This window comes from Podarcis gaigeae, assembly GCF_964106915.1.
Source record: "Podarcis gaigeae genome assembly, chromosome: 2".
Lineage (NCBI taxonomy): Eukaryota > Metazoa > Chordata > Lepidosauria > Squamata > Lacertidae > Podarcis > Podarcis gaigeae.
Window position 1 is genome coordinate 41,607,686 of NC_139679.1, and position 18,705 is coordinate 41,626,390.

Here is an 18,705-nt window from a genome sequence, read left to right on the forward strand (position 1 = left end):
GTGATCCCCAAGCTAAGGAGATAAGTAACTAAACAACCTTTAGAAGGATACTATCAAGAATGTACAACTTGCTGTTGAAATGGAATACTGAGGATGAAACGGTAAAATCTGCTATGATAAAATGGGCACAAGATATCGGACATGACATTATGTTTGCTGACTGGGAACAGTTGTGGACCACAGGTATGAAATTTAGAGTACCACTGATAGGGAAAGAAGAGCAAAAAGTCCCCTTGATCTGGCCTGCTTGGACCACTAAATACACCTTCTCTACCCCCTTTTCTCATTACAACCCTCTTCTACTGTCCGTTCATTAAAAAACAAATTCTGAAGTAGCTAAATACAGAAATTATTAACTATAGAAAAGCTCTGTTTGAAATTTGTATTGATGCAAGTATGCATTTACCTGCATACATCCTCATTTTCTAGGCTTTCCTTACTCTTACTCTTTCCTTACTCTTTCTCCTGCTACGTCTCAACTTGGATACTGCGCGATCTGTGACAACTGGAACATTTTTCTTCTTACTATCTATCTGCTTTATGTGATCCCCAAGCTAAGGAGATAAGTAACTAAACAACCTTTAGAAGGATACTATCAAGAATGTACAACTTGCTGTTGAAATGGAATACTGAGGATGAAACGGTAAAATCTGCTATGATAAAATGGGCACAAGATATCGGACATGACATTATGTTTGCTGACTGGGAACAGTTGTGGACCACAGGTATGAAATTTACGGCATGTAATGCCTTAAGAGAGAATATTATGAAAATGATATACAGGTGGTACATGACTCCAGTCAAGCTTGCAAAAATCTATCGTTTGCCCGATAATAAATGTTGGAAATGTAAAGAGACTGAAGGTACATTCTTTCACCTTTGGTGGACGTGCCCAAGGATTAAGGCTTTCTGGGAGATGATCTATAATGAAATGAAAAAGGTATTTAAATATACTTTCTTGAAGAAACCAGAGGCCTTCTCCTGGGTATGGTCGGCCAATTGGTGCCAAAGAAGGATAGAACTTTCTTTATGTACGCTATAGCAGCAGCAAGAATACTCATTGCAAAGCATTGGAAGACACAAGATCTACCCACCTTGGAAGAATGGCAGATGCAAGTAATGGACTACATGGAACTGGCGGAAATGACCGGCAGAATCCGAGACCAGGGAGAAGAGTTGGTGGAAGAAGACTGGAAGAAATTTAAAATCTATCTGCAGAAACACTGTAAAATTATTGAATGTTAATGATGTTGGAATGAAACAAAGTGGTTCTAGTAACAAGGCAAAATAAGAATATGCAAGAATGGATTGATATTAGATGAAAATTTGAAGTTATAATATGTGAGGATAAACAATTAAGGGTAAATTAAGAGGGTATGAATTTGCTGAGCAAATTTTTAAATGGAATTCAAAAAAGAGAGGTGTGAGGAAGTCATGAAAATAAGTAAATGAGTGGTAAGATATTAGAAAGAGGGATTTTATTTTTATTTTTTTCCTTTTACGTTAAATTTTTGGTTTTTGTATTTTCTTTGTGTGTTCTTTGTTTACTGTTTTGTAACCTTTTTCTTGTTAAAAACTTAATAAATATCATTTTTAAAAAAACCTTTAGAAGACCTCTGAAGGCAGCCCTGCATAGGGAAGATTTTTACTGTTTCATTTTTTATTATATTCTTATATATGTTGAAATCTACCCAGAGTGGTTGGGGCAGAGAGAGAAAGAGAGGGAAAGGGAATGGAAATGGGTAAATGTTTATTTTATGTACAAAAAGAGTCAATGGCCTGTGGCCCCCAGGAAAGTTCCAGCTCACCAAGCTGCTAGAAATGGCCTGCCACCCCTGACAGCTTTGTCTTTTAAAACCATCTTCCCACTAGATAAGAGTAACTGGTAGCATTTCTGCTCATCCCAGTATTGGACAGTGTACCTGCACAGACTGTATTTCTGAAGTGCCTATATAAATTTTGGGGTGCGGTTGCCTTAAATTGTTTTTCAATGTTAAATGTTAATTTGGATGTTTGCATTTGTATCTGTGGGCTGTTTAGGGGCCTTTATTGGGGAGTGTATTTTTAATTAGTTTGTATACATTGTTAAGTTGTGGGCGAACATAGCAGACGACACAGCGATTTCTCCAGAGCAGCTCTTTAATTGTAAGCTGGACAGAACTGAACGGCAAACAGCTCAGCCGGCCTGCTTTTATAGGCAGCCGGCTGTCAACATTGTAGCAACAACAACCCAGGGTTTCCCGCCTAAAATAACTGACGTGGACCTGAGTGAAAACTATCTACAGTATCCCCCTGCTGGCCCAGGGTGAGAACTTCAGTACATAACATACATTAGTATCGTTAATTATTTTAATTATTTTTATTATGTATTTTGTGCTTTTATATTGTGTTGTGAACCACCCTGATACCTTCGGGTATAGGGTGGCATACAAATAATAATAATAATAATAATAATAATAATAATAATAATAATAATAATTTATTATTTCTACCCCGCCCATCTGGCTGGGTTTCCCCAGCCACTCTGGGCAGCTTCCAACAAAATATTAAAAAACAATCATTCATCAAATATTAAAAGCTTCCCTAAACAAATATTAAAAGCATCCCTAAAATAATGATGTTGATGATGTAGATACCGCTGCCAAAATCAAAGATTATTTGTTGGGTGTAAGGAAAGCAGAACTAAGAATAAGACTTGCACCCACTTAAAACTGGAAGTGTGTCAAAGTTTCACTTCTATTTTTGACCCATGAGCCACTTTGTGAACCCTGCCCCACCCTATTGTTCCTCTAAGAAGTGTAGCGTGAAGGACATGAGGCGAGGCTCCCTCATCACCTTCCTGTCAAACCATGACGGCTTCTATTTCTATTATTACACAGGAAAACCCGTCCAAGCTTTATTTATTTATTTTTTTTAAGTTCCCACAGCAGCCCAAGTGGAAATGAGATAAAGGCTATTTAGTTCCGACCCCCTCATAACATCACAATGGGAAAGTGTGGCTTCTCAACAGCCGGGAGCCTAGATACACAGCAAAGGATATAAAAAGCTGCAGAGGGTGCTATATTTATCTGAGCTTATTAATAGACTTTTTCTGGTCTTGAGGAAATTAATTGCATTTCCAAGAAACAGTAAATGACTTTCAGGAAATAATTCAAACCAGCAAGCAAGCGGAAGAAGAATTCTCCACACCCAATAGGGCTTTGGTCGACCAAAATTGGGTGGCTTTAAAAGAAAGAAAGAAAAAAGCACTGTATTTACTATGTGGTAAAGCCAACTCTCTCCAACAGCACACTACACATTGTAATGAAGGCAGGCATTTTGCCCCCTCAATATTTGTTGAAAGGGGGCTGGGCCCTCTCAATGTTGAGCTTCAGTGGCTGGCTTCTCCTGAGCGTTCAGCCTCCTCCATACATCGTCACATCATGCATGTGCAATGTGCACTGGGCCCCCTCAATCTTGGGGGCAATTTTGTGCCTCTGCTCCTTGATGCATGGTTGGTAATCAATATTCCCTAGATGGTACTATGCCAGTCACATGACGCCCAATTCCTTTAACTGTGCTTGTGAAGCCATCACAATTAAATTGCTATGAAACTAAAACAAGTACAGTCGTACCTTGGTTCTCAAATTTAATCCATTCCGGAAGTCTGTTCCAAAACCAAAGCATTCCAAACCAAGGCGCGCTTTCTCATGGAAAGTAATGCAAAATGGATTAATTCATTCCAGATTCCCACTAAAAGGGAAATCTAACATGGATTTTGCTATCTAATGAGACCATTGATCCATAAAATGAAAGCAATAAACAATGTACTGCAGTCACACAATCAATCAATCAATCAATCAATCAGTGGCTGAACACAAAAAAAGAGCAGCAAAAATGCAAAATAAATAGCAAAAACAGACAGACCTCAGCATAACACTCAAAATGGAAGTGTGGCGTTCAAATTGGAAGCGTAACACCCAAAACGGAGCACGTTCGGCTTCCGAAGAAAGTTCGCAAACCGGGACACTTACTTCCGGGTTTGCAGTGTTTGGGTTCCAAGTTGTTTGAGTACCAAGTACCAAGTACAGTGGTACCTTGGTTTTTGAATGTCTCCATTGCCGAACATTTCGGTTTCCGAACGCTGTAAACCCAGAAGTAAATGCTTTGGTTTTTGAACACACCTCAGAAACTGAACATGCAGTGAGGCTTCTGCACTGAGTTTTCCGTATTGAAACTTCCGTATTGGGTTTTTGAACATTTAGGAACTTGAACAGTCTTCTGGAATGGATTACTTTCGAAAACTGAGGTGCCACTGTATATAGACAGGTAAAGGGGAAAGAGAATAAAAGGGGGAATGGGGACACTGAGGCTTCCATCACTGTTTGAAGCAAGTTGGGAAGCAGCATGAGCACGTGATACGAAAGAAGCAGAGAAAGCTACCCACAATTAGTGAAAGGTGTGAGAAACCGCAGGGAGGAAGGAAACAAGGCAGTGGGTGGGAAGCGAGTGCGAATAAATTGCTCATCCTGCAAAGAACAAGCTGTGCAGTGAGGCAACAATTGCAACCGAAAGGAAAGGAACCTTGGAATGCAACGTCTGCTTCCTGACAGGAAACGAGGAAGCCCACAGTACGCAGGGAGTGCCCTGTTACAACATGTACTCTCATCACACCACCAAATGGAAGGTGCTTATAACCACACCAAGGCCACTGCAGCGGAAATTTATAGGATATATTCTGCTAGGTAGCCTGCATGTGAAGAGATGTAGAAACTGTAAAAGAGAGTGTGACAGGATGTTAGGAGAATTTGCTTACTCAGGCTGTATTAAGAATGGGTCAATAGTGTTTGTGCAGGAGGAACTTGGCCTTGAGCTAGCCTGATAGAAAGTAGGCACCCTGTCCTTCTCTCTGAATGAGGCATCCAGCTCTGTTAACGCAGGCATGTTTTTCCTCCAAGAATGTGACTTACCGTATTTTTCGCTCTATAGGACGCACCTTGTTTTAGAGGGGGAGAACAAGAAAAAAAATCTCCCCCTCTCTGCGCAGCGCCCCTTCAGCGAAGCGGCAGGAGAAATGGAGCCCTTTCAATTTCTCCTCCCGCTTAGCTGAAGGGGCGCTGCGCCTTAGCTGAAGGGGCACCTACCCTTCAGAAAAGGAACCCGAAGCCTCCAAAGCTCAGTGGGAGCTCCCGCTGCGCTCCGGAGACTTCAGGCAGCTATCTGGAGAGTGAGAGAGGGCGGTGCGGAGGGAGGGCGGAGAGACTCTCCTGGCTTCAGCGAAAGGAACCCGAAGCCTCTGGAGGCTTCAGGAGGCTATCTGGAGAGCGAGAGGGGTTGGTGCGCACCGACCCCTCTCGCTCTCCAGATAGCCGCATGAAGTCTCCGGAGTGCAGTGGGAGTTCCTGCTGTGCTCTGGAGGCTTTGGGTGCCCACTGCGCTTCAGAGGCTTCACGTTGCTATCGCTGAAGCCAAGGAGCCTGCATTCGCTCCATAAGACGCACACACATTTCCCCTTAATTTTTGGAGGCGAAAATGTGTGTCTTATAGAGCGAAAAATACAGTGCATGTGTCAAGCTAAGGCGAGAGAATGCCTCTATATAAGCCTGTGTAACTGTGGGTTCCACAGTGGCTGCTGCTATGACCAAGTTTCCTTAAACACCACAGTGGGATGTTTATTGAAGAAATCCACTAAACAACAAAGGCTTTTTAAATTTGAGGGAGATTTTATCAGGCCTCTCATCGATCCTACCCACAAGCACCTATACTTACGTTGAAATGTACATCAAAAGAGACCGTTCTGCAATAGGACAAGGTTTCACAACAGCAAAGCTGTTTACTGTTGTTGTTGTTGTTTGCAACACAACTGTACAGACGTGGGGGGAGCTGGATCCCAGGCTGGTGTCAAATCTGACCTAATTGTCTGCCCCCTCACCTTCAAAATTACTACTGCTTTGTAAGAGTTTTATTTTTTAAAAGTTTACCCTAAACTGAGATTTCAGGTTTTGTTACAATTTAAAAATTAAAAGCATCACAACATACACTATAAAGCATCAACAATACTTCACAACCCCCCTCCCCAAGTCTAACAAGATTAAATCTCCCAAACAACTTTGGGACCCACTTGGCATTGGAGCCCACCCACAACAACCAGTAAGTATTGGGTGGCACAAAACTGTGGGCAATTTGCTAAGAGTACCCCCACCCTGAGGCTAGGCTTCTCATCTACCCCATTTTTCACTGAGATTACCAAATATCCTTTGAAGCGCTATCTCCTTTCTCTTAAGACACTTTCTAAGTGATCCAATATATTTTTAAATTGTATTTTGGTATTTCGTTCACTGACTAAAAGGGCCCCAGAACTCTATATGAATAAATGAATAAAAGATGCCTAGCTCAGAACAGGATGAGCAAAACCAAATTTCAAAGTGTTTAAAAAGTCAAATGCGTTTCAGTGCAGTGCACTTGTAACAACACACTGCCACCTAGTGGGTTTTATGATAACTCTACTGTACAGTGGTAACTCGGGTTACATACGTTTCAGGTTACAGACTCCGCTAACCCAGAAATATTACCTCAGGTTAAGACCTTTGCTTCAGGATGAGAACAGAAATTGTGCTCCGGCGGCATGGCAGCAGCAGGAGGCCCCATTAGCTAAAGTGGTGCTTCAGGTTAAGAACAGTTTCAGGTTAAGAACGGACCTCCGGAACGAATTAAGTACTCAGCCTGAGGTACCACTGTATTCATTGCACATTTGTTTAGAATTCACTCCTGCTTGCTAAAGAATCCAATACAGTACTTGAGGAAGAGGTGTGCGTGCATAGACAGAGTGAGTATATTTGCTTACAGTCTGCTCAGAAATAAGTCAAACCAAGAGTTTCTAATGAAGATATTAATCTGCTCTTCCACAGAGTATTTGCTTATGACTCAACTACCTAGTACAGTGTTTTAGGTTCCACAATAACATGAAGATATTACAAAGTGTGCTTCAAGATTAGGGCTTCATATCGTAATTGGGTTGCTCCAGTCCGACTTTCCTGTGTGTGCAGCTGACACAGTCACTACCACACATTCTGGCCCCAACCCTCCTCGTCCCCAGTCATGGCTATTTGTTGCTCTTCCACAGCTTGTGGAACTCTACAAAATGGCCCCCTTAAAATAACTTCACTGGTTGCCAATATGTTTCCAGGTCTAATTCAAGGTGCTCACATCACTGTTCAAAGCCCTAAATAACTTGGGGTCCCAAACAACTGAAAGACCACCTCCTTTCCTATTGACCCTCTAAGGTCTTAAGATCAGCAAAGGGATCTTAGTTGAGTTCCCTCACTCCATTATGTAGCGAATAGAATGTCCCTATTGTCATGTGGAAGGTTGCAGAGCTATAGCTATGGGGGTGCCACCCAGGTGTTTTTGCCCTGGTTGAAGCCTCCAGAAGGGTGCCATTGAGGCTCCCAGCCTGTGTGTGCCTGCAAATGCACGTGTGTGCATGTGTCAAACTGGGTCTTTGACCCGGGTGAAATAAAGCCTAGTTTTGCCCCTGAATGTTAAAGGGTATGTGATCATATGAATTGCATTTGAAATCATATAAAAGATCTATTGGTTGCATGCACTCTGCATTTGCTATTCCTATATCTGTCAGTCACTACCTGATGTGGCAACCATTTTGCCAGCAACTCTGGGTCTTAGGATTGTTTTGTGTTGTCCTGCTGTTTCATCATTTTATTCTGCTGGAATTTTAAACAGTATTTTATTTGTTTTAAATGGCACAATGCTTCGTTTCAAATGGTGCTGGAAACGGCTCTGTGGCATGAAGAGTGGTCTAGAAGCTTGACAAATAAATAAAATGAGCCAGACCTAGCTATGGCTTGCAATGGCCTCATTAATAGCAAACTCAGAGCACTAAATCACACCAGTGCTGTAGTGTCCCAAGCTTAACTCTTCTTGGGCCGCTTATACCTTCCCTTGGGGATTCCAGCAACCACTTAGCAGGCTCCTCTTCCTAGAGTTCCATTGACCAGCCAATGAGGACAGAACCCTTTCTGATTGGTCATCAAGATTAACAATTAGCAATGGCATTCATATGAACAAAAAGGACTACATGATCCTGTGGAACAAGGAGATTGTCAATAACTGTGCCAATATCTCTTGCATGCACGTGTATGTTTATATGTGTATGTGCACACACTCACACTTTGCATGTACAAAGGTAAAAGTCTCATTGGTTGCTCTGGTCACTTTTGCCTTTGGGCCATGCCCATCACTGGCCCACAGAGCAAGGTGATGGTTCTCTGCATAAGACATCAAATGCAGGTCTGTGAAAAATGGGTACTGGCAGCCACCCATACTGGCAAGCAAAACATCCAAAGAAAGGAGGGCTTTAGGAGGCCAAGTTAAAAATGTAAGCTTGTTAATCGGCCAGACAGACATTACACATCACTGCAGGCAAAGAAATCCAGGACACTAATCAAACCAGTTCAAAGGTACAGAACTTTTAAAAAAATATATTTCTTTTGAAAAACATGTTAATTCAAAAGGCTTCACAAGCGTGCACAAGAATTTTTAAATACATTGCTTTAGTATCCCTCAAAGAAACAATAACCCACAGCTTTACATTACCCAGATATCCAAACACAAACATTTAACTATCAGTATTCAGCACTCCGTTGAATATAATGTTGCCCAATAAATGGATTCTTCTTTTTAACCAATATCAGACAACATTGTATTCTCCTCTTTGTAACAGAGCTTCTTTGCCAGTCATCTCACTACATTTTCTTAACAGTAACTGAATAATACAGCTGCAACTTCCATTTAAACACCTTGAGATTTATGCAAATCTGTCATATTAAAAGTGTTGTATTTGATTAGAAAACTGCATCCAGCCAGCGTTAGTAATGCTCGTATGATTTAGCACTGAGTCTGAAAGTAGCCCAGCCAGCCAGCCAGCTACATAATATGGTCAGTCCAGGAGCCTGTTCACATGACTCCAAAGGGAGTGTGAGGAAATGCAGTTTTTAAAGAGGGTCGTTTGATGTAAAGGACCACAATCCTAATCCTGGATGAAATGTGACTGTGACTTTAACAAGCAGATGACTGGCTCAAGGTAGTTTTTCTAATTCCTCTGGCCATCACAGGTTGTGTGTATGAACGAGCCCCCAGGTTTAACACACACACCCTTCTCAAATTGAACCAGTTAAAATACCCTTTTAAAAATGTAATGGTTTGGTGTTCCAGTATCTTAGGGTTCATTCTCATACTGCATTGAGATGCTCTACAAGTGATGCAGGAGAAGTCGTCTCAGGCTTGCATTCTGTACCTGTAGAATGTTGTGCATGCACACAATAACACCCCATACGTAGATGGGAAGATTACATGGATGCAGAATACATATGACTGCATGAAAACAAGCTCCAGTTCATATAATACATTTTATGTGCATGGGAGTGTGCATGTATGTGAACACATGTTCATGTATGTGAACACATGCATGCAAGCCACAGATTCTTTCCTGTCCCACAATGTCTGTAGCATGGACACATTGGGGCAATATGTGCACTGGACCTTTAACTGGCATTGGCTGTGTTTGAACAGAGTGCTAAACTATGGTATAAGCATTAGGTAAATGAGCCTCAGACTCATGCCCTCACCCATCCCTCAGCCATGAAGAAGAGATGGGAAGGCTTGGCTTCTCTTTCCAATTAATCAGAGTATACTCATCCGAAGTGTGGTTGCTCATACCATGGTTTGTTTATTGAAACAAGCCAATTTCTTAACACACAGTTTGAAATTGACACACTTCTGTAAACCATAGTTAATACAAACCACACTCTTGTCAAGGTTCAGGCATAACACTGAACTGGGGTTGGTGAAAACAGAAGCAAAAGCTTCTGATCGCCCTATGGGTGCACTAGAGCAGTGTTTCCCAACCTTGTGCCTCCAGATGTTTTTGGCCTACAACTCCCATCATCCCTGACCACTGGTCTTGCTAGCTAGGGATGATGGGAGTTGTAGGCCAAAAACATCTGGAGGCACAAGGTTGGGAAACACTGCACTAGAGGAACAGATGGGAGAGAAGCAGGCAAGCTTGAGACACCACACTGGAACACAGCTATTACGTATCTGTAAAAGGAGGAAGGGTTCTGAAGTCAGGTTTGCAGATATTCTATACGAAAATATGGACTACCACATTATTTATCTCCTGTGGCAAGAACAGAGATAAAATTCTATAGCAAAGGTCTGTCATAATCACATCAGCATGAATCTTCTCTACTTTCTACTGATTACCTACAGCATGTTTTACCTATATTAACTTATTACCAAGGAAAGGATGGCCAGAGGCATTAAATACTCTACATAACTTTATTAGGAAGCAAATACATTCCTCTTTCTTTTTACCTCTGCTGGCTATTTAGGAAAAAAGGCGAAAACCAAAAAGGGTTGCTCCGATGCAATCCTAGCAGCCTACTTTATAGTTGCACCATGAGAATTTGGTCCTCCCAAGAAAGTAAAGAAAATGTTTTATAAAGAAGAGGGAGGGGAAAGAGACCAATCCGTACTAGCCAGGTGCTCTGAAATCCACACTAAAAAGTCTCAGGTCCTACACAATAGAAAACGTTTGAGCTGAAATCAGTTTTGAAAGTTGAGACATCAAAGTGCTTTTGTTCAACTTTCAAAATTGGTACTCTACCGCAATTTTCCCAATTCCTGGTAGCAGAACTTATCAACCTGTTTTTCAAGTTGCCCCCTCCACATTTATGGGCTAAAATACTTCCTCGTTTTAAAAGAAAACAAGAAACCTATAATATTGTAATTATGTAGATAATATCTCAGATTTCATATTAGAGGTCAGATTTTGTAGTTTCCGGGGGGATGAGAGATTACTCAAGTCCCTGCTCAAAGGGCTTCTCAGCTTTTGGGACTGCCCCAAATTTCACAAAAATGCTGATGGCAATAAACCGTGGTACTTATCATGAACTCTCTGCCATCAATATATTTTACTTATGTATAAGTGGAGCTATTGCACCTAGAGAGCCCAGAATCAAGTGTCAAGAAGGACTCTGCAAAATAGAAGCTGTAAGGAATATGAGAGGTAACCTGCATTTCTAGAAGATGCATTTAATTACGAAAAATCCACACACAGATTATAAATCTTCTGTACAGGGGGTCAAGGAAATATTTCTCATTCTCCAGAAGGAATTGAAAACAAAATGGGACTCTTCCTGATCTTCAAGACACTGCTTGCTCCTCTTTGGGCACAGTCTATAAAAGGAAAGAAAGCAGCATTAGATCAGGACTTTAAAAGACAGGGAATTGCCTGGGGGAGAAAGAAGCTGAACTGTTCCCAACTTTGGAAAAGTATTCCCTTTAATATCTTTTTAAATAGCAGCAGGGTAGAAGGCTAAAGAGCAGCAGAGGGCCAAAACAAGAATTAAATGATTGAGTGTGGATAGTGGAGGAAGGTATCCTGCTCAGACCCTCTGTTATCAGCTTACATACTGAACTAATTGTTAATCATCTAGTATTGCTTAATTTGTAACTTCTCATTGAGAAACCCTGGATCTCAGGATTCTGAACCTCACTTATGGATAATTAGCTGGGCATCATTTTCACTCCCCGAGACCTGGAAACCTATTTTTAAAATGATATAAGTGTGGACAGTAATGTACGGGTCTTATGTTGAAAACCCTGAAGCAGCCTCCTATTATTTTCTGGACCAATTAAAAACTGTTACAAACTTTGCATGGCCAAGGCTTTGAGAAATAATGCCCTATAGAAAGATCCCAGAAGATGGAAGCCACACATCTTTTCAGAGAAAACAATGCTGTATTAGCATTTATCAACAGGCAAGGCAACATCAGGAATGAGAAGGAAGAAACAGAAGGGAATGACCTTTGCAAATTACAGATGGCTGGATTGCTTTTGTCAATATTTGGACTTTTCCTCTAAGGAATTCAGGGGCTCCAAGGAACTACATGGGACTTACTGTTACTGTGCTCTGCACCTTGCATTGATCTGAGCATACTCCTCCCAGAGCCAATCAGTTGCGTGGCTCAACGGGATGTTGACATGCTGGCAGGAGGGGTTTAAAACTACTCATCCCTACATGCTAAGAGAAGAGAGGGTGAATGAGTGTGGAGAAGGCAGTGTGGCCACAAACTCACAAGGTCCTAGGACCCCAAAAGGATGTGCCCTCCTGCCTCACCGAATAGGAAAGGAGGTGTGGGAAAAGTCAAGGACGAGCACTGGGAGATGTACAGAAAGACTTGTTGTCTTTCTCAAGGTGGTCATTAAGCCACAGGCCTTGAGGAAACAATTCTCCTTTCTCCACATGGTTCCAGGTGCCTGGCAAACTACAGAACAGGGCAAATTAAAGATCCTGTACTTTACTTTCTCAGAAGGATAAGGCAGAGGAAAAATTGTGAAGTAATGTACCTGTGAAGCTCAGAACAAACTCTCTTTCCAGTAATGGAAGAGCCAGATCATACTGTGATTTAGACTGAATTCAAGAAAGCCTGCCAATATCTGGGCCACAATGAATTCAAAGAATGCAAAATCAATTGATAAGCACCAAAATACACTCTGGGAAGCAGGAAAAATGGCCATGCAAACAAAATCTCAAGTACCTGACGCAGGAGCTGCCTGCCTAGGTAAGAGGTCGCCACACTGGTCAGGTTCTTCCTGCTGCCTACTTTGCACCGGATATAGCCATACAGATTGGCCCCTTGCAATGTCACACCCATTATCACTATCGCCTGTGGAGAGAGATGACAAAGACATGTAACGGAATTCAGGTCTCATTACACTCAAAGGAACATGTTCAGTCAGATATTTGCCAAGCAGGCCACTCACCAGCCACTTAACTTTGAAAGAAAACAGGGCGCTGAAGGCAAAAATCACCCAGAGCAAAGGGCAGCTGATAAGCCCTAGCCAGAAGATTCTGGACTCTGCTTCTGATGTTGTTTTCTTCGTCTGAGCAGATGCCTAATAATTTGGAGAGAAATACAGAAGTTTTCTTTTTTAACGTGGCTTACCAAATGTAATGCTCTGAACCAGCAGGACCTAAAAATTGCACTGGCAAGTCATACAGTAAGAACACTTAACTGCATTTTTACAACCATGTTTCGTACTGAGAAAAATACATTTCAGCCTGTTATTTTAGAAGGGGGAAAAAAGAGCCACCTAATCAGAATACCAAGGATTTCCACCACCTTAAGCCACAAACCATCAACCCAACATTTCCAGGCATGGCACAATGCCATGACACAATAGCCTCTTTATAAAGCTTCTAAAAATTGGGAGCACTGACCTTGGACATACAAAAGCCTGAAAAAAAGATCATTCAGCAAACTAAACTAAAACATCCCAATGAAAAGCAGCTGAGGTATTTTTTAAGTAACAGAATGTGATATTTTAATTGCATACAGCAAAATAAAGGATCAAACCAAAGTAGTTTTTGAGCAGTGTTGCATATACTGAAAATAAGTGTTAGTCGAATAATGATGAGAGGTGTTCCACTACTAGCCAACTAAAATCAATGAATTCTTCTATAAATAATGGGGAAGGAAATAGTATCTCAGAGTAGCCATAGTGGAGGTGAAGGTTATTTTATCTTCGGAATGCTCATTATTCCTATCATTTTAAAGGCCTGTACAGATGTAACAGGGCTTGAATCCCACATATGATTACTGGCTCTAGGATGTTTGCTTCCTGCCACAAGGCTTCTCCTTTTCCATATGGATTTCCATTGTAAGACTTCACAATAATTAAAAGTTACATTTCAATAATTAAAAGTTACATGTCAACGTTTTAATAGTAACCAGGGTATTCTGCTATCCAGGCTCTGAAACCACTTAATGAAATCTGGTTAGTACAAAACAGTTAACATCACTGTTCATATAGCTTGTATAAATATAGTTTGGTCTTTATATGCCTAACTGTAAATACTCTATTCCAAGTTCAGTAATATAATCTGTGTTCTTTCGCTGTGAAATTAATGACATGTCTTTGTAGCATTGTCTCTAAAGCAGAGGATAGGAAAAGCCAGATTTCACACCCACACTAACTGTTGCTCCAGTTCAATCTGTCTTATGTCTCCCAAATGGCATATTGAATGAAAGATGTCTACAGCCCTGGAAAACAACACCATATACCACCAACTGCATACTTCCCTCAAGGACTGGGAGAACTTTACCTTCCTGGCTTCAAACACCCAGTGGCTTTTGCCGTCATCATCAACTTGGTTCCACCAGCGGAGGCCGACCATCAACCTCCCTGTGACATTCTAGAGAGAGAAATACGAGATTACTCCATGGGATAAGTGAAGGCAGGAATGAATTGATTCCTCCCATTGCATAGCAGCCTGCCTGGTGGCCTTGGATGCTTCTGAATGTGCCTGGGATTTGCAGCACCTTGGGAAACCACAGACATCTCATGCCCTAGAGGGGACTGCAGTCTGGAAAGGGGGGGGGGTTGTATTCCTCCCCACCAAATGGCTTTACATGGGTGGTATGTAGGGTGCAACTCCATCACAGATGCTGAGTTCTACTCAAGAAGGGTCTAGATGCATCTCTGCATGAAACCAGCCAGTTACAATCATTCCTAGAAATGGCTGGATCTCAATTCATGTTGGCAGCCATTGTGGTGTAGTGGTTAGTGTATCACACCAGGACTAGGGATACCCTGGGTTTAATCAATACCCTATCCCCCCCCCACGCTTTCAAAAGGAAGCTTGTTCCTTCAGAGGTTAAATGTACTCTGCACATACCTAGAGGTATGAGAGTACATGCAAAAACACTTGCTTACTTTTCCTACTGAAGTTAAGGGGTTTAGAAGAGAGAATTCTAATTCAAAATCTAAGAACTTGACCAATTTGCCCACTCTCCTTTGAGAACAGCCATGTTATAGCACCGACAAACTCCCAACAGTATTTACCTTCACTGCCCAAAAGTCACATGACAGAAGTAGGATGATCGTCACCATACAGGCAATATAGCTGCTGCTTAACAATTCACAGAGTAAGTAGACGATTATTGCACTGACCCGGAAAAACAAGTGAAAGAAGGAGGCTATCGGATGTCTGTAAAAGGCACATGTAGACAATAATTTAGTAATGCATTTATCTGTTCACTCTGTCCAAATCAAAAGGCCTAACAAGGGTTATAGTTTCAATCGTAATTCCATGTTATGGCACTTCATAAAGACAGAAGTAATTATAAAAACCAACTAATTAATTACCATAGCATAATCAGTGTGGGAAGACAGAAAGCGTCAATCTTTAGCTGGTGAGATAGACCTCTCTAACAGCACTTCCTTGCAAAGTTTGCTAAGAATACAGCGGCAAGTAAACATTGCAGTTCAGAAGAATACATCTATTTCCTTCTAAAATAATAATCTGCATGCACAGGTAAATCATTCAGATGGAACCTATCCAGAGCTTTGTCAAACACTTTCAGACACCAGAAGACTGGCCTGGAGCAGTTCTGTGCTTAATGATACATTGTGCATTCAATGCTATGCATATGTCAAATCCATTAACTCTGTTTGGATCAATTTTTCTTTGCTCACTCTGAACTAGGGAATTTCAAAGCCACCTTAGCATGCCAGCATCTGTAAATGCTCCAAACCAGGTTTCTTGCACCAGGATAAGAACATAAACACACCCTTTGTGTCAGACAGTTTAAATAAACCATAGCAGCAACAATGCATTGGCAAGCAAATGCTGAGTTGTATGGAAAGCTACCCACTGTAGCATTTTGAATTTTATTTTTAACCTCCAAAAGTCTTTGGTCGATAAGGTTTTATTTATTTGCAAATAATCTTATATACCACCAATGGATATAAATTATCGAGGTGATGCAGAACAATATCTGCGATAAAACTTAAAACAAAGTGGATGGCATGCAACATTGGGGGGCTGTTCCATGAAGGGAAGGGCCATATCACAGTAGCAGAGCAGAAGGTCCGAGGTTTCATCATCAGCATCTCCAGGTAGAGCTGAAAAAGACCCCTGTCTCAAATCCCACAGAGCCAGTGTAGACAACAGTGAGCTGAATGGACCACTGGTCTGACTTACTACAAGAGAGCTTCCTATCCAGTGCTGCAGCCACAATTCCCTGCGGGTGGCAAGAGACCCCCAATTGTGATTCCATATGCATCCACAGGCCTTAGTACCTACATGGCAGTTAAGGCAATCAAACTCCTGCTGTGATCCAATTTACATGGTCCCCAGCACAAGCAAAGAGCATGGGGTTGCGTCACAAGATCTCCTCCATTTCATATAATCCTGGTCTATTTCCAGAATAGCATCACAGTGCCATTTTCTCAAGGTATATGGGAAGGTTTTCCAGAGCCATTAGAATGGAAGCCCTTGCCCAGCTTGATTGGATTTCTCTATGGCTGATTACTTACCAAAATATATAAAAAAATACTTCTTACTAGATACAGACTCTCTTTATATATATATCTGATGTGACTTATTTTGACCCATACAGAACTAGAATATAAAGCAGGTAAAATTTAAATATATGTATCATATGATATTCAAGACAGAAATCCTACAAGAAAGCTCTTCAATAAAGCATATAAGAAAGCCAGTGCCAGAGCTTTTATTTTCCCCAAGCTAACTCCAACAGACAGACACAAGAAATGGCAGGTCTTGTACCAAAGAGACGGCAGCCCAAGACAATTTTGTCAATTACTTACTTTATCTTTGATTTCTTCGGCCTCCTGGAGGTTTCATCATCAGCATCAAAGAGTGACACATCTTCTGTGTCATCACTACTGTCCTGGACAAGCACATGGGCAAGGGTTAGAAAAGACAGCATTAGTGGTGAGATTACATAAAATCATAGAATTGTAGAGTTGGAAGGGTCATCTAGTTTAACCCCCTGCAATGCAGGAATCCTGCCACAGCCGTCCCTTGGTAGGCTTGAACCCCCAACCTTCTGGCTAACAGTCAGACGCACTGACCACAGGAGGGCAGCTTATACAGTCAGACAATACATTCTGAACACTTTATCTGATCTCTGTTTTCTTGAGACATTATAGAGCATAACAAATTATTTCAGAGAACAGTAATGACTTCAACTGCATAAACATCCTTTTCCTTAGATAATGTATGTTGTCAGTTATCTATTTTTTTCTGGCCACTTGTTCCAGATCCAAAATACTGTATGTGGTTTTTTTAAAATGCATTTTTAAAACCTTCAGCATTTTGTAAATTTCTGCAAATGGCTGAAAAAGTCAAATGATATTTTAATATTTTCTCATCGTAAAGGACCATTCAAAGTGGTATTTCATATAGTTTCATTTTCAGGGGTAATTATTATTATGAAAAGGCACTTTGCACAGCAAGAACCCAATCATTTGGGAGAACGCCAAGACAATTAATTGGAAAGAAAATTTGCCACTTAATATGTTTGCTGCCTTTGAGTCCCTGTCAGGGAAAAACGTGGGGTATGAATAAATAAATAATAAAAATATACAAATAAAAATATGCTTACTCAGAAATAAGTAGCACAAAGGTAAATGAAACTGACTCCTATGTGTGCACAGCACAAGGAATACAGCAGTCAAAGTGTGTTGTGATGGCAACTTATTTGTTTGTTTGTTGATTGAATTTATATACTGCCCTAAACTTGAAGGTCTTTGGGCGATTCACAGAACAGAATTAGAATATACAACCACAAAATACATAACCAAAATAAAAGCAACAATCCAACACTCCCCCCTCCATAACTTGGAATCATGTTAGTTTACTACGGCCGAAAAAACTTCACAGCCACCGCTACTCTTCATTTTGACACAGAGTGTTTCCTTCTAATGATGCCTAACTTCTAGGGTTTGGGAAATCCTAAAGAAATGCGACGCATATAAAGCAAATGCAAAAGAAAGGAAGAGGGATAAAAGAAAACCAAGTGCGAAGAAAGCAACATTTTTCCCCAAACAAACAAGCCCTTAGCTTTGTGCATAGAGGAAAGGAGGTCGGTGGTGAGGCTCATCCAGCCGCCCGCCCCTTCCTCCTCTGTAAGCAAAGCAGCCCCCCAAGTCGTGCAGCCCCAGACAACGACCCCACCTGCGACCCACCTTTCCCCGCGGGCCCCCAGCCATCTAGCCCCTCCCCCGGGCCCTCCCCCAACTCGCGCCCCCTCAAGGGCTCCCTCTGACCCGCACCGCTCGCAAGGAAACCGAGTCACCCACCCGCTGTCCCCCACATCCCCACCTGCCGCAACATCGCTTCCGCCTTCTGCCACGTCACAATGCCGCCCAGCGGGCGAAACCCGACACGCCGTCGCTCTGCGACCGACGCGCGCCATTAGTTAGAAGTAGTAAAAATACAAGAGCGACCCGCTTCTTGAACTTCCGGGAGTAAAAAACAGCAACGAAGAGCATCCATTTTGGCCCACAGATAAAAGAAAAGAGAGACACATCTCAGGTTCCGTGTACAGTACCAGTATTCTGCATTTTCATCGGCAGCTGTTTTAAATGTGTCCTAGGGCGGCGCGGAGAATATCAGGTGTGTTCGCCGGCGTATTGGAGACTGAGCTGCTGCAGCAGGAATGTCCACCCAAAAAGGAAGCGGCAGGAAGGACGGGAGACTGTGCTTTTCCCGGCTCACGGCTTGGGTTTCGTGTGTTTTAATGCCGTTGCATGTGAATCCGTATGCCAAATATATATAGCCGCTTATTGCAAAGGGAAGCAATGATGCTGAGAGAATGGCTCACAATATTT

At 41.8% G+C, this 18,705-nt stretch overlaps 1 protein-coding gene across 3 annotated transcripts; it reads right to left on the bottom strand.

Moving 5' to 3' along the window:
* Nucleotides 1–8,461: 8,461 nt before the first annotated feature.
* Nucleotides 8,462–18,286, bottom strand: LOC310838488 (Golgi apparatus membrane protein TVP23 homolog B). 3 transcript variants are annotated; one of them, XM_083725962.1, is made up of 8 exons: nt 18,197–18,286; nt 16,678–16,760; nt 14,908–15,052; nt 14,168–14,257; nt 12,826–12,957; nt 12,600–12,728; nt 10,029–11,235; nt 8,462–9,883 (listed from the first exon to the last, which is right to left on the bottom strand). In XM_083725962.1, the coding sequence occupies exons 1-7, from the start codon at nt 18,206–18,208 to the stop codon at nt 11,203–11,205; spliced, it is 624 nt and encodes a 207-aa protein (XP_083582088.1). In that variant the 5' UTR covers nt 18,209–18,286; the 3' UTR covers nt 8,462–9,883; nt 10,029–11,202. The 3 variants fall into 3 exon arrangements, with proteins under 3 accessions (XP_083582088.1, XP_083582089.1, XP_083582087.1); XM_083725963.1 differs by having other exon boundaries at nt 18,175–18,245; XM_083725961.1 differs by lacking the exon at nt 18,197–18,286 and adding an exon at nt 17,889–18,170.
* Between the last annotated feature and the right edge of the window lie 419 nt (nt 18,287–18,705).